This window comes from Oryctolagus cuniculus, chromosome 2, assembly GCF_051225735.1.
Source record: "Oryctolagus cuniculus isolate XC-2025 breed Fujian yellow rabbit chromosome 2, ASM5122573v1, whole genome shotgun sequence".
Lineage (NCBI taxonomy): Eukaryota > Metazoa > Chordata > Mammalia > Lagomorpha > Leporidae > Oryctolagus > Oryctolagus cuniculus.
Genome location: NC_142868.1, coordinates 168,282,650 through 168,299,330, shown reverse-complemented (window position 1 = coordinate 168,299,330; position 16,681 = coordinate 168,282,650). Strand labels below are relative to the sequence as shown.

At 40.5% G+C, this 16,681-nt stretch overlaps 1 protein-coding gene across 2 annotated transcripts in view; it reads left to right on the top strand.

Moving 5' to 3' along the window:
* TMEM178A (transmembrane protein 178A) overlaps window positions 1-16,681 on the top strand; it is a 69,236-nt gene that overhangs the window by 37,759 nt on the left and 14,796 nt on the right. For both annotated transcript variants that reach the window (XM_089326508.1, XM_002709906.6), the window contains exon 2: window positions 16,342-16,455. Coding sequence is in view for 1 of the 2 variants with exons in the window: in XM_002709906.6 (XP_002709952.1) it covers window positions 16,342-16,455 (114 nt within the window). In the remaining variant the exon portion in view is untranslated. The remainder of the gene's footprint in view (window positions 1-16,341; window positions 16,456-16,681) is intronic.

Below are 16,681 nucleotides of genomic sequence, written 5' to 3'. Positions count from 1 at the left end.
ATACTAAAGGTGATTTAAACATGAATTCAGCAAATCAGTGATCGTCTACTCTCCCCTAACCTAATGACAGCTTCCACTTTTGCACAGGGTCATGCCTGCCTCTTGGAACACCCTTAGTCTGATTTCTCCAGTGCCACTTTTCTGTGTGAATTTCCTGTGATGATGTTTACTGTCTCTTCAATGGGTTCAATCTGTCTGATTAGTCATTCAGGTCTCTGTCTTTGGTTCCTAAAGATCATGTGTTTGCAATTTAAGGAACTCATCTGAGTCTTGCCTTTAAAAATTAGTCCAGTTGCCTGGGTTTCTTTAGAAAAATTATAAAGAAGTAATAATAATAACAATAATGGAAGCTAATACTAATAACATCAAATGATTGTTCCATTTATTCCTCCCATGAGAGGATGCCTGTCAGTTCCTATCACTGTCTACATAGTACAGCTAAGGAAACTGATTGCCCAGAGAGCTTCAGAAACTTGCCAAGAGCACACAGCCAGTGAGTAGTGAAGCCAGAATGCAAATTCAGGTTGTCTTGCTCCAAAGAGAATAAACGGTGGGCACAAAGATAATTTCATGACTACCAAGAAGTTGATTCTCTGATAATAGTAATAAGAAACAATGATGGCAGAAGATAATCTACTGTGGAAAGAGGATCCAAACAAAAAATAGCCTTCATACCTTTCAGACACTTCCTACGTCCAATACAGTCACGTGACATTTTGGTCAATGAGGGACTGCATTTACCATGGTAGCCTCGTAAGATTATAGTGGACGTGGAGTGGGAGTGCATGGGTGAAGAGAAGACAAGGGAAAGGCAAACTGCAGAAGAAAAAGAAGAAGAACCTAAGAACATTCAGTAAAGGATTGAACAGAAGCATTTGCAGGCTTCAGTAAGCTCTTCAAAAAGTCAGAAAACAGAAACCACACACCAGAAAGTTTTCACACTGGAGAGAAATGTTCATGATACATTATCTGCTTACGAGCACATCTGTGATGAACGAAAGAAATCAAGCAAACGTCCAAGGACATGCTTCTGAATAGAGTGACACTCCTCCAGGAGAGCCCCAGGCAGGTTCTTCAGGGGGCACTGCCCTCATAGGAGGTGACAGCTCCCTGCTTGGGGCTGCCTGAAGACCGTGCATGTACTGGGACAAGGAGTGGAGGTGATGACATTGATACTGATGATTCTGACTTTGTGCAGGCCTAGGCTAATGCGTGTGTTTGTGTCCTGTTTTTTAAATAAAAGGTTAAAGTGTAAAAGAAAAAAATAGAAAATAGCCTGTAGAATAAGGATAGAAAGAAACCATTTTTTAAAGATGTCTTTATTTATTATCTGAAAGGCAGAGATACAGATAGAGAGGGAGAGGGAGAGGGAGAGGGAGAGAAAGAGAGAGAGAGATCTTCCATCCACTGGTTCACTCCCCAAATGGCTGCAACAGCTGGGGCTGGGCCAGGCCAGAGCCAGGAGCCAGGAGCTGGAAGTTTCTTACAGGTCTCCCATGTGGGTGCAGGGGCCCAAGTACCTGGGCTATCCTCCACTGCTTTCCCAGGTGCATTAGCAGGGAGCTGGATTGGAAGTGGAGCAGCTGGACCCATATGGGATGCTGACACTGCAGGCAGAGGCTTAACCTTCTGTGCCATAGCACCTGCCCCTAAGGAACCCATTTTCATACTGCTGTCCAGTGTGTGTTTTTGAAGTATTAACATGAGAGTCAAAAGTTTAACAAAATTCAGAAGCTTTTAATGTAAAACAGTTACAGTAAGCTAAGGAAAAATGTCTTATAATAACTTAGTGTAGCCTAGGTACAGTGTTGGGGAAGTCTGCAGCAGTGTACAGTAACGTCCTAGGCCTTCACGTCCACTCACCACTCCCTCGTGGACTCAGCCAGGACGACTTCCAGACCTTCAAGCTCCATTCCTAGCAGGGCTCCTAGAGAGGCATAGCATTTTTAATCAGCATCTTTTCTATGTTTAGTTACACAGAATTGTGCTACCCTTGCCGACACTGTTCTGTGGAGTAACACGCTGAACACATTTGGTCCCTATGAGCAATGTACCTGTGTGTATTGTAGGCTATACCATCTTAGTTTGTGGAAGTACACTCTGTGATCTTGGCACAATGGTAAAATTGCCTCAAGATGCACTTCTCCGAAGGTATCCCGTTGTTAAGTGACGCCCGATTGTGTTCCTGCTCCCAGCTGCTTCTACTGTAATTGGAGTCTCGCTGACTTTCATCTGGCAATATCTCCTTTCTAATACGGTAGCCACCAGGCATCATAAGACTGTAGGGCACTTGAAATGAGCCTCGCCCAAAAGGAGATGGGATGTGAGTGGAAAATACACCAGATTCAGATTTTGCAGACTTAATATGACAAAAAGTAGGTAAAGTAGATCATTAATAATTTTCAAAATATTGATTGCATGGTAGATTAAGAGATACTAAAGTTAATCTCACCTATTTATTTTTTAATGTGACTATCAGAAAATTTTAAATTATACATGACTCGCAGCATGTTTCCTCTGGACAGTGCTGCCTGGATTGACTAATTTTGTATGTCTTTCCTTTCAATTCTGCAGACTTGATGGGTTTGCCTTGAAGGGCTTTACTTTCTAGTCTGGCTTTGGCCATCTGAGGGTGTAAAAGTCAGTGGTAAGCCAGTAAACGCACTGTACTTGGTTTGTTTGTGTAAATGAAAGTCATTCATACTCAATGAAGGGGATCCTGAGGAAAACACTTTGCTTAACACCTGATTGACTCGGAAACGAAATCTTTCACAGCAACGTGACTGCTGCCCTGTCCTATGACCCCGTGATTGATCTTTCCTTTCAAACTGGGATGTGTGTGGACAGAGCTGGTGGGAAACAGAGTTGTTTTTCTGACCATGGGCTGATTGCAGAATTCCAAGTTGTCTTTAAAATGTTTTTGGAAGCAGGGGACAGCACTGTAGTGTAGCGGGTAGAGCCGCTGCCTGCAGCGCCAGCATCCCATATGGGTGCCAGTTCTAGCCCTGGATGCTCCACTTCCAATACAGCTCCCTGCTAATGCCCCTGGGAAAGGAGCAGAGGAGGACCCAAGTCTTTGGGCCCCTGCACCGTCATGAAAGAATGGGAAGAAGTGTCTGGCTCCTTGCTTTGGCCTGAACCAGCCCTTGTCATTGCTACCATTTGGGGGAGTAAACCAGGGATCCAGGAGATGGAAGATTCTCTCTCTCTTTCTGCTTCTCTGTAACTCTCTCTTTTAAATAAATAAATAAACAAATCTTTTTTTTTAAATAAAATGAAATGTTTCTGGAAGCTCTGAAGCCTGTCACTGACCCCTGTCTGCCAGAGAATCATATGCATCAATGATACAAGCACTGCTATTGCAATCAGTAGCTGTTACAGACATATCTCTTACGTGTCAGGTGTCCAGGAAGAAGTCAGAGCCTCTGCTCCTGAGGCATTCTGGCCATTCACAGAAGAGCAGACTTTCAGATCCGTTAGGAGTAACAGGGGCACAGCGATGAAGAACCAGATTGTGAGGCTTCGTCTCTGACTTCAGGGTCAAACCAGAGGAGAGTGTGCTGCACAGGCTGCGGTGTTTGGGGACGGCTCTCCAAAGGTTGTGGGTGGTTTTAAGGCTGGGGCTTAGGTATAGAACAGTCACAGAAATGGGCATGGCACTGGCTGGGGACATATGTAGGAGGACAGGGGCAACCCCTGGGGACCAGGCACAGCCAATTAAATATAAATGAGATAGGAGGTGGGGATAAATGATAGGAATCTAGTATCTGGGTTTGATTCAGAAGGAAGCCAGTTGTGTGTTCTTGGACATGGGTATGACAGAACCAGACAATGGAAACCCCAATTTTATCCTCCGAGGCAGCATGAGAGATTTTTCTCACCTTCTGCTTGTCAAAGTGTGGAAGTTGGCACATTGGCAAAGCAGTGAAGTTTCTTAATAAGCAATTACATAGTAGTTATACATTTTGGATACTTTAAAACAATATGTAACAAAAATAAATTCATAATTATATCATGGCAAGTCAAGCTCTTAATTTAAAGCAACATATTAAGTTTTTTAAAAATGCAAATTCTCTTAAAAATGTTTTTTTAAGATTTTTTTTTTATTTGAAAGGTAGAGTTACAAAGAGGGAGAGGCAGAGAAAGAGAGAGAGAGATCCTCCCTTTACTGGTTGACTCCCCAAATGGCTGCAATGGCCAAGGCTGGGCCAGGGTAAAGCAAGTAGCCGGGAGCTTCTTCCAGGTTTTCCACGTGGGTGCAGGGGCCCAAGGACTTGGACTATCTTCTACTGCTTTCCCAGGTGCATTAGTAAGGAGCTGGATAGGAAGTGTAGCAGCCAGGACTCTAACAACACACTTATTGCATGCCAGAGTGCAGGTGGAGGCTTAACCCAGTATGCCACAACTCTGGACCCTGATTAATTATTTGAGAGATGAAGAGAGAAAGCTCCCATTTGTCAGTTCATTCCTGACATGCCCACAACATGTGGGGTAGGCTGGGCCAAACTCAGGAGCTGGGAACTCACTTCAGTTCTCTTACATAGGTGGAAGGGATCCAACTACTTGAGCCATTCCTGCTGCCTCCTAGAGTCTTCATTAGCAGAAAGCCAGAGGTGGGCAGCAAACTCAGGCTCTCAACTATGGGATGTGGGCATTTTAACTGGCATCTTAATCACTACTCTGAATGCTTGCCCCAGTTTACCAAGTTTATGATACTATAAAAGGCAGGTAGATAGATGTAGCAAAAATCTTACAGTTTTTCATATTCCATTTTGCTGTCACAAAACTGAGGCTCCAGAGGCCTGAAGTCTTTGCATAGTAAATTAATCTAGCAGTAGCCTGCAGGGTAGGTTGAGGGTTGGGAGAACTGTGGCAAGGAGACGATTTAGCAAACTCTCTGGAGTGAAGTGATGGGAGTTTTGCACTGAGATGGCAAGAATGGAGGCAACACTAAAGCCGATGGTTTGGCTAGTTAGGCAGCTGTTGTGTGTGTACATTAGTCTGCTTTTTCTTACTTAACAAAAGCAAGAGGAGCTTCTTGTGGTAGAAAAGGTTTATTTGCACTTATAGTTTGGAGGTTGCAGTTCAGGATGAGGTAGCCCCATTGTCCTGTGTCTGAAGGAAGATGGTAATGGTGGGTGTGGAGGAATGACCATGTGGTGATCCAGGAAGCAGAGAGAAGCTGGGCTGATTTGAACTCAAGTAATCAGCCATCTTGTCAGAGCCAGCCTCTGAGGGCACAACCCCAGTGACCTAAGCACCTCCCACCAGACACACTTCTCAGAAGCTGTAATTAGATCAAATCTCCACTCTAATCCAGCAGCCATCAATACATTAAAATTTAGACATCTGCATGAACAAAGTGTCTGTTTAACTCTGTGCACTTGGGTTAATCTGTGATGCTCATTTAGGGTGCAGATGCCCAGTGGTTCTATATGGTGAATGTGGACTGGTGTCAACTTTTGAGGTAGGCATTGTGGCACAGCGTAAGACTTCCGCATCCCATATCTGAGTGCCTGGTTTGAGTCCTGGCTACTTCACACTTCTAACCAACTTCCTGCTAATGTGCCTAGGAGGCAGCAAGTACTTGGGCTCCTGCCACCTTCATAGGAGACCTGGATTGAGCTCTTGGCTCTTAGCTTTGGTCTGGCGTAGCCCAACTATGGTGGGCATTTGGGGAGTGAACCAGTGGGTAGAAGACCAATTTTTCTCTCTCATGTCTCTCTCTCTCTCTCTCTTTCTCTATACACACACACACACACACACACACACACACATACAGATAGATAGCTCCTTCTCTGTCACTCTTGCAAATAAATATATAGATTGATCTTTTTTAAAAAAGAGATAACTCGCAATCTAACACTGACATTTATGGAGTGCTTAAGAATAGGCCACATCCTATCCCAAGTCTTGAATTATCTCTTTCATTCCTCCCAGGAACCCCATGAGAGGTCTGCCGTTATTTCCCCTCTTTAATAGATGAGGGAACTTGGGCTCAGAGAGGTGAAGTAATTTGCTAAAAGTCATGCAGCTGGGATTCAGTCAGAGTCTGACTGCAAGACCTCTAGCCATCATCTATGCAGACTCATCACGATCGACAGTGATGACTTTTTGTAGCATCTTTTGCTGCTTCTCATGTTTCTCCCTCATTTAACCTTGAGTGTTCGTTTCTGTGAATTATCTTGGGAACAGCTTATCTCTTCTAGTATTGGAAATAACAGAGTTCACCAGACCAAATCTCCATCCCTAAACCCTGTGCATCATCTCATGTATCACCTTATTCTATGGTTTATATCATTATTAAAATGGTTCTACTTGGCCCTTTAAGAAGCTAATTAATCACTAAATATAGACTACAACTTGTTCTTTTCAGTCCTCTGTATGCTTCTTCCCCACATTGTGTGATGCCATCTGGTGCTATGAGCTCATGCTTTTTGTGTTCCTTTTCAGAGAGCCAGACCCGTTGCTCTGTAAACCCAGAAAGCCAATTAATTTCAAAGTTTTTATGTAAAGCTTTGAAAAAATTGGAATGTAATGCCTCCTTGTGGTTTCTCACAGTATCACTCCATAACATAACCATGGAGCTTCTGTCTCTGCCACCATCTATGAATATATGAATACTTGTCTTTTTATCAGAAGGACCTGGTTTGTCTTTGGCAAGCCATCAAGCCATTGAGCAACTGTTGGTCTTTTCTTGTGTGAATTTGTCAGATTTCATTTTGTCGCTTTAATGTGTGTGCTGTAGGAAGCAAGCAAACCCTCAGTAATAAGCTTTCCTCTTCAACTCTATCTGAATTGGCGCTGTGACAGTGGAACAAGTATTTAAGAACAAGGACCTGAAACAGCTAATGGTAGGTCTCTGACACAGCTGCTGATCTTTCCTTCACTTTCACTTTCTCCCTTCATTCTGCATGAAGTCTCTAATCATCTTCCAAAGAAGTGGAACACCAGGACCAGGGAACATTTACTTGTAAATTCAGCTGAGGAGCCCTGGCCTCACCACCAGATCATCAGTCTTTGGGATCTTTGAGCATTGCTTGTGACTGTCCAGTTCAGATCTCATCAACCTTATTACCTCCTTTCCCATTTGACAATTCTTAGCACTTTAAATTTAGCATGAGAGCCCAGTGAAGGCAATTTGGTGATGTGTGCGTTAATTACTTCATTCCTGGCACATTGAGGTTCCTCTGGGGTAGCTGGAGAGCCCCAGACCAGCTGTCCACTTCTACTGGCTACACTTCCTGCCCATTGGGATCCTGCCTATTGCCAGCAAGGAACAGAGGTGAAGATGAGCCCTGGGAAAAATCACAATGATCTTTAAAGGGTCCACACATTTCCCTAGCAAAGAAGTTATTGTAAGGTTGGCTCCTGTGACTCTGAGGGCCCTGGTCCACACCCCATCTCCAGCTTTAAACAGCTTCTGGGAAGACACTGAGTCAACCATGCAGCCAGTCCTGTCTCAAAAAAAAAAAAAAAAAAAAAAAAGTGTAAAAGGGTGTGGATAATGTGTAACCAGACCCTTGATTAGAAATCAGCTTGGTTTCCAAAAGAGCATATGTTCGTACTAGACAGAAAATTATTTTTTGCTTCAAACAGAAAATACCTGCAGTTTCAACTACCCACAAAATTAAGAATTAAGAAATTACATTTCTTTTTTTAACATAGATATCTCCATTTATTTTTATTTTATGTGTTTTCAGAACTTTTAAAAAATTTTATTTAAGGTGTATACATTACATGTATTTCACATATACAGATTCAGGAACATAATAATACTTCCCACTATACCCTCCCTCCCACCCATGCACCCACCCTTCTTTCTCCTCCCTCTCCTATTCCCATTCTTATTTTTTACAAAGATCTATTTTCAGTTCTTTATACTCATAAGACTATCCCCATACTAAGTAAAGAGTTCAGCAAATAGTATAAAGAAAAATAACAGCACTTTTCCTCAACAGTTGAGACGACCTGTTAAAAATCATCACATTTCGGCTGGCGTCACAGCTCACTAGGCTAATCCTCTGCCTGTGGTGCCAGCACACCTGGTTCTAGTCCCAGTTGGGGCGCCAGATTCTGTCCTGGTTGCTTCTCTTCCAGTCCAGCTCTCTGCTGTGGCCCGGGAAGGCAGTGTAGGATGGCCCAAGTGCTTGGGCCCTGCACCCACATGGGAGACCAGGAGGAAGCACCTGGCTTCTGGCTTCAGATCGGCGCAGCATGCTGGCCATAGCGGCCATTTGGGAGGTGAACCAACAGGAAAAAAAAGGAAGACCTTTCTCTCTGTCTCTCTCTCTCTCTCTCACACTCTAACTCTGCCTGTCAAAAAAAATCATCACATCTCAAAGTATCAGTTTCACTCTTACAGATTACCTTTTAGGTACTATATTATTTATCACATTTCAGGGAGAACATGTGGTATTTGTCTTTTTAGAACTGGTTTATTTCACTGAGTATGGTGTTTTCCAGTTGCATCCATTTTGTTGCATAAGACAGGATTAATTTTTTTACCACTGTAGTATTTCATATATATAAAAACATCGCATAATTTCTTTATCCAGTCCAGCTGATGGATATCTGGGTTGATTCTATATCATAGCTACTGTGAGTTGAGCAGCAATAAACATGGGAGTACAGATCACAGTTTCATATGTTGATTTCTTTTCATTTGGGTAAATTCCCAGGAATGGGATGGCTGGATCATAATGTAGGTCTATATACAGATTTCTGAGGTATCTCCATACTGTCTTCCACAGTGGCTACACCAGTTTACATTCCCACCAACAGCAGATTAGGGTACCTTTTTCCTCATGTCTTCATCAGCATTTGTTTTGTTGCTTTCTGTATGAAAGCCATTCTAACTAGGGTGAGGTGAAATCTCATTGTGGTTTTGATTTGCGTTGTCCTAATGGCTAGTCATCCTGAGCATTGTTTTCAAGTATTTGTTGACCATTTGCATTTCATGCTTTGAAAATGCCTTTTCAAGTCCTTTGCCAATTTCTTATTTTATTTTTAGTTATTTTATTTATCTTTTAAGAAATACAAATTTCATAAGTACAACTTTAGGAATATAGTGATTCTTCCAACCATACCCGCCCTCCCACCTCACCTCCTCCCTGTCCCCTACCCAGTCTCACTCTCCGTTAAGATTCATTTTCAGTTAATGTACATGGAAGACCAACTCTGTACTAAGTAAAGATTTCAACAATTTGCGCGTGGGCACACACACACACACACACAACTGTTTGAGAACTAGCTTTACAATTAACTCTCATAATACAACTCATTGAGGACAGAGATCCTGAATGGGGAGTTAGTGCACAGTGACTCCTGTTGTTAACAATTAATGCTCTTATGTATGACATCAGTGACCACTCGAGGCACTTGACATGAGCTGTCTAGGCTATGGAAGCTTTTTGAGTCCATAAACTCTATTAGTATTTGGACAAAGCCATAAGCAAAGTGGAAGTTCTCTCTTACCTTTTAGAGAAAAGTACAACCTTTTTCAATTTGCCCATTTCTTAAATGGGTTGTTTTGTTGTTTAATTTCTTGAGCTTTCATAGATTCTGTTGGGTAGTTTGCAAATATTTTCTCCCATTCTGTTGGTTACCTCTTCACTTTGCTGAGTGTTTCTTTGCAGTGCAGAAGCTTCTCAGCTTGATGTAATCCCATTTGTCAATTTTGGCTTTGATTGTACTTCTGGGGTCTTTTCCAAGAAGTCTTTGCCTATGCCATGTCTTGCAGAGTTTCCCCAATATTCATTCTCTAATAATTTGATGATATCAGTTTGTAGAATTAAGTCTTTGATCCATTTTGAATGTGTTTTTGGGTAAGGTGTAAGGTAAGGGTCTTGTTCATACTTCTGCACATAGAGATCCAGTTTTCACAGCACCATTTTCTGAAGAGACTGTTCTTTCTATAGGGTTTGATTTTAGGTCTTTTGTCAAAGATAAGTTGGTTGTAAATGCATGGGTTGATTTCTGGAATTTCTATTCTCTTCTTTTGGTCTACATGTCTGTTTTTGTGCCAGTAGCAGGCTGTTTTGATTGTAACTGCTCTGTAGTATGTCCTGAAATCTGGTATTGTTATGCCTCTGGCTTTGTTTTTATTGTATAAATTTTCTGTTTGGGGTCTCTTATGTTTCCATATGAGTATTAGCATCTTTTTTTTTTTTTAGATCTGAGAAGAATGCCATTGATATTTTGATTGGGATTGCATTAAATCTGTAAATTGCTTTTGGTAATGTGGACATTGTGGTGATACTGATTCTTGCAATCCATGACATAGAAGATTTTTTCATTTTTTTATGTCTTCTATTTCTTTCTTAAGAAAGATTTCTGACTTTTCTTAGTGAGAAGACTCAAAGTTTTGGCAACACCTTATATGTTAAAGCCCAGTTATATCCTTGCACTGTGGCTTCAGGTCTATCTGAACTTCAGATTTTTTTTTTCTGTTTACTTAGTGGAGCTAATGATATTTTTATATCTTGCTTATAGGGTTGTTGATGAATATCAGATGGATTTGTCAAATGCTTTTTCTGTATCTGTGAGATGATCACGTGGTGTCTGTGCTTTATTCTATTGATTTGGTACATTGCATTGGTTGATTTTCATTTATTGAAGCAACCTTGCATTTCCAAGATACAGATTACTTGGCAATGATTTAAAACTCTTTTTAGATGTTACTGAATTCACTTTGTTAATATCTTGTTGAAGATTTGTACATACATATTCATAAGGAATATTATATAACTTCCTGTGTTATGATATTTTTGTTTTTCATATTGGTGTTATACTGGCCTCATAGAATGAGTTAGGAAGTGTTCTTCCTTTTGTTTTGTTTGAAGAGGCTATGAAGGATTGTTAATTATTCTTTAAACATTGGGTTTTACACAAGTTTCTTACTCAGTTACCTAATCTCTTTACTTGTTATAGGTGTGTTCAGATTTTCCATTGCTTATTGAGTCAGTATTGAAATTTTTTTCTAAGAATTGCTATTGAATCCATATTATCTAATATGTTGGCATGTGATTTTTCATAGTATTCTTATACTTTTTATTTTTGTAAGGCCACTAGTTAAAGCCTGTTTCATTCCTGATTTTAGTAACTTGAATCTTCACCCTTTTTATCTTGAAAAGAATAAAGATTTGTCATCTTTGTTAATCACTTCAAGTACCACTTTTTCATGTCACTTTATATTCTTTGCTTTTGTATTCTCTATTTTTTCTACTTTAATTGCAAAACCTGTTTATGCTTTAGGTTTAGTTTGTTCTTCTTTGTCTAGTTTCTTTAAGTAGAAAGTAAGGTTATTGATTCTATATCTTCTTTTAGTGTGCTGTTTGCAGCAATAAATTTTCCTCTAAGCACTGTTTTAAATGCATCTCATAAATTTTGATATGTTGTGATTTTGTTTTCATTAATCATAAACTGTTTTATGACATACTCCTTTGATTTTTTGAACCTTTTGTTTTTAGAAGTGTTACTTAATTTTCACAAATTGTTGAATCTCACAAATTTTCTTCAGTTATTGTTTTCTGATTTTATTGCATTGTGGTAAAAGAACACAATTTGCTTAACTTTAATACTTTTTTTTTTTTTTTTTTGACAGGCAGAATGGACAGTGAGAGAGAGAGACAGAGAGAAAGGTCTTCCTTTGCCGTTGGTTCACCCTCCAATGGCCGCCGCGGCCGGCGCACCGCGCTGATCCGATGGCAGGAGCCAGGAGCCAGGTGCTTTTTCCTGGTCTCCCATGGGGTGCAGGGCCCAAGCACCTGGGCCATCCTCCACTGCACTCCCTGGCCACAGCAGAGGGCTGGCCTGGAAGAGGGGCAACCGGGACAGAATCCGGCGCCCCGACCGGGACTAGAACCCGGTGTGCCGGCGCCGCTAGGCGGAGGATTAGCCTAGTAAGCCGCGGCGCCGGCCTAACTTTAATACTTTTAAATTTAATGAGGTTTGTTTCATTGCCTAACATATTGTCTCTCCTAGAGAATGCTCTGTTGCACTGGAAAAAAATGTTATATAGATGTCTATTGTGCCTTGTTGGGTTGTAGCATTAAGCTTCCTATTTCTTTGTTGATTTTCTGTTTACTTGTTCTACCACTATTGAAAATCAGTTATCAAAGTCTCCAGCTGTTAGGATTGAGTTGTGCATTTTTCTCTTCTGCTCTGTCACTTTTTGCCCCATGCGTATTTAGGCTCTGTTGATAGGCACATATATGTTTATAACCCATTCCTTTTTTAAAAAAAAGATTTTATTTTATTGAGAGGTAGAGTTATAGACAGTGAGAGGGAGAGACAGAGAGAAAGGTCTTCCATCCGCTGGTTCATTCCCCAGATAGCCACAATGGCTGGAGCTGCACTGATCTGAAGCCAGGAGCCAGGAGCCTCCCCCAGGTCTCTCACATGGGTGCAGGGGCCCAAGGACTTGGGCCATTCTTTACTGCCATCCCAGGCCACAGCAGAGAGCTGGATCGGAATAGGAGCAGCTGGGACCAGAACTGGTGCCCATATGGGATGCCAGTGCCTCAGGCCATGGCTTCAACCCACTGCTCCACAGCTCTGGCCCCTCTAGTGTACCTTTTCAAAGTTGTCTGTTACTTGTTACTTTCTAAGTGGTTGCCATGTGGGTTAAAACTGACATCTTAATTTATTACAATCTAGTTTAGATTAATACAAATGAGTTTCAATTGTATATAAACACTGTTCCTATATGGGGTTATGCCCTCTCCCCTTCTTTGCACTGCTATTATCATATAAATTATATTTTTATGTATGTCCATTGAAACAGGTTTAAAATTATTGCTTTGTATTTTATGCCTTTTAAGTCAGAAAGAGGAGAAAAAGGGGGGGGGGAGTTACAAACAATAAATGCACTTATAATGGCACTCTTTATTTCTTCATGTGGATTCAGTTACTGCCTTGATTTCAACATGAGGAATTCCTTTTCATTGTAAGCAAGGTCTGCTAGTGACACATTTCTTCAGTTGTTTATCTGGGAATGTCTTAATTTTTCCTTCATCTCTGAAGGAATACTTCACTGCCTATGGAATTCTGGGTTGACATTCTTACTTTCAGTACTTTGAATCTCAATGTTCTTGGACTTACCATGGGGTTACATCTGATAAACCCATCATAAGTTGAAAATATTGTTAAGTCCAAAATGCATTTAATATGCCTAACCTACCAAGCCTTATAGCTTAGCAACATAGTATACTATAAAGCATTGAATGTTTACCATCATGATTGAATGGCTGCCTGGAAAATGTGGCTTGCCATCATAGCCCAGGATTTTGAGAAACAGTATCATATTGCACAGCACTAAACTTGGAAAAGATTAAAATTCAACATTTGAAGTATGGTTTCTACCAAGCACGTATTGCTTTTGCACCATTGTAAACTGGGGGCTCTCTATATGTCATCCCACTCCCTTCTGTGGTTTCTGATGAGAAATTAGCTTGTATGTGGTAAGTTGCTCTTTTTTTCACTACTTTCAAAATTCTCCATCTTCGGCTTTCAGTAGTTTCATTATGAAGTCTCTGGGTATGGATCTCTGCATTTAACTTAATTATATTTTATTTCACAGGTCTCTGAGGTGCTCCTCATTTCTCCTCACTTTTTTATTTATTTTCCTCAAGTGGTGTAATCTCAGTAGCCATGTCTTCAAGTTTGCTGATTCTTTCATCTGCCTGCTCAAAACTTCTGTCGAGACCATCTAGTGAATTTTTCATTTCTGTTATTATACTTCTTCAACCTCAGAATTTCCATTTGGCTTGTTGTTTCTTCTTTCATGGTTTCTATCACTTTACTGATATTCTCTATTGGGTGAGACATCATTTGCATACTTTTCTTTAGTTCTTTGGACATGATTTCCCTTAGTTCTTTAAACATTTAAAATAGCTGCCTAAAAATATTCATCAGGAAGTCCAATGTTTGGGTTTCCTCAGTGAGTGAGTTCCTGTTGACTGCTTTTCTTTCCACTTAGGACCATGCTCTTTTGGCTGTATGACTTGTACTTTTATGTTAAAAAAAAAAAAAAAAAAAAAAAACAAAAAAAAACAAAAACAACCTGAGCATTTTAATTTGTAAGATGTGGTGACTCTAGAAATTAGGTTCTTTTCCCGCCCCAGTGCTTGAAATTGTTTTTGTGGTTGTTGCTGTTTGTTTCTTTGGCTACTTTTCAGAATTAATTCTGTAGTCTATTTTCTTTGACATTTGTAGCGCCCGCAGCCTCTGCTAGGTTAGCCTAGCAGTAATTACTGGGCACAAGTGCCCTTAGCTGCTTGGAACAAGTAAATTTCCCAGTCTTTGCCAATGGAGTCTGTGTGCATGTAGGGGCATGCCTTCAGCTCTGTTTTAGCTTTCCCATACTGCTGATACTGAATTTCAAGTAGAATGATAATTCTGAGAAATGCAAATATAGGCTATCACTGCTTTTGCCATCCTTTATCTGTCATTGTTCTCAGATGAGGTTGTTTGCTTTTTGCAAGCACAGACATTTCCTGATTTATAAACATCTAACTTATATCTGAATGCCCAATTTGTAATCCTTGGATCTCCCAACCACTGCCATGGAGACCATATTGAAAAGTATAAAGAGAAAAATAAAGTTTTGAGCTTTCAGAGAATTTGTGGTTTCATAAGAAACAGAAAACTTCTAATAATCAGAAATAGTTTTGAAAGGTGTTTTCCAAAGTGAGATTCAAGGACACTTGCCTCAGAGTTACTTGGGATGTTTGTTGTCAAAATTCAGGTTTCTGCCTCCATCCCAGTCTTTTGATTGATAATGTCTGGAGTGAGTTCCAGGAGTTTGTGTTTTTAACAACACCTCCTCCCTCCAGGTGAGTCTTATGTGAACTGATGTCTGAGGATTTTCTTAGTGAAGATGGTCCTGAAGTTATGTTCACAGAAAGGACTAAATGGCTCATGACACAAAGTGTCCTCAGACATTCGTCCCTTCCTTTTACTGTGTGAGTTTGTAAAACTTCACTTAGCCTGTACCAATTTGATATTTATTTGCATCTATGAGGGTATGTATATTTTTAATACTCTCCAGAGTTAAAGGACTAACATTCACTCACAGCTTTTTAGAAAATTAGTTAAGTCATACTGCATTTCTCTAAACAGCTAGTCAAGATGATTTAAAATAGAAGGCAGTTTTGTTTGTTGTGTCATTTTGAGAGGGCAGATACTTTCCATGGATGTGCGTCTTCAGGAGAACAGGCCCATGTTAATTTATGCAATAAAAGCATGGGTTGAGAGAGAGAGAGTGGTAAGAAGGAGGAGAGGGTGTGAGATAAACCAAAGGGTACACTTGCCCACTTCAAAGTGTTGTGCCTAAAGTTGTCCATCTAACAGACCAGGGGCTGCATTTTTTTTTTCTTTCTCTCTACTTTGAATATCACCCTTTCACTCATGATCCAGAATTCAGATCAGTAACATTCCTATTAAGCAATGACATTAATTGCTCTAGAGTTAAACAAGCTTTTGTGGGTTGTCTGGAAATATAACTACCACCTAAACCACCTTTTCAAATGTTAATTTTATGTAAAGAAGTCTCCTGGTTTCCTTATAAATAGTGGGCTCAGGGCTGACTTTGTGGTGCAACCAGTTGAGCTGCCACTGGTATTCCATATTGGAGCCCCATGCTAGTTCAAGTCCGAACTTCTGCTTTGGATTTGGCTCCCAGATAATGCCTCTGAGAAAGCAGTGGATCATGATCCAAGTACTTGGGTCTTCACCATCCACGTGAGAGAGCTGGATGGAAATCCCTGCTTCTGACCTTGGCCTCTTCCAGCCCTGGATATTGTAGCCATTTGAGTAGTGAACCAGCAGATGGAAGATTTTTTCTCTCTCTTTCTCCCTCTCCACCCCCATCCCTCAATGTTACTCTGCTTTTCAAATAAATGATTAAATATTAAAATAAATAACACGCTTTCTAATGAACTTTTTCATGCAACTCATGAGTTTGAGACTGAACCAAATTCAGATGTGTAATATATATGTTAATTTAAAATTCTAAGCTGATTTCTACCAACCATCCCTATACTTGGAGGCCACATCTCCCTGAGGAGTTTTTGTTCAGGCAATACAAACTAAGTATTGAGAAGCAATTAGGGAAGGTATAGACCCTTATAAAATTCAATATATTCAAAAAGAAACATGATTTTCAAAATTATTCATGTCAGATTTTTACAGCTCTTAACATTTTTTAATGAGAGTAATAAGAGATCCCCATCCCTTCTCACATTCAGCTCAGCTTAGGATACATTATTCTGCCTTAGGTCTCCAGAATTCTATTACAAATGAACAGACTGATAATTTGCATTTCTTATTTCCTTCAAGGTATTGCCCAGCGATGCACAGCTATCAAGTACCACTTTTCACAGCCAATCCGCTTACGAAATATTCCTTTCAATTTAACCAAGACAATACAGCAAGATGAATGGCACCTGCTTCGTAAGTAGCTGTGGGAAATGGCCAGAGAGGAATTGGTGTCTCTCTGGACAGAAGGTGTTCCCCCCAACCCCATGTTTGGACTGAGACTTGTATTTATCCTGTGTTGTCCTCTGGGCCCAACCACCTGAGCAGAGACTCTGAGGACCATTTCACTATGCTGTGTACACAGCCTGTTTGTAAATCCAGGGTGTGAAGATTGGGTGTGAGGCTTTGTGAAGTAGTGAGT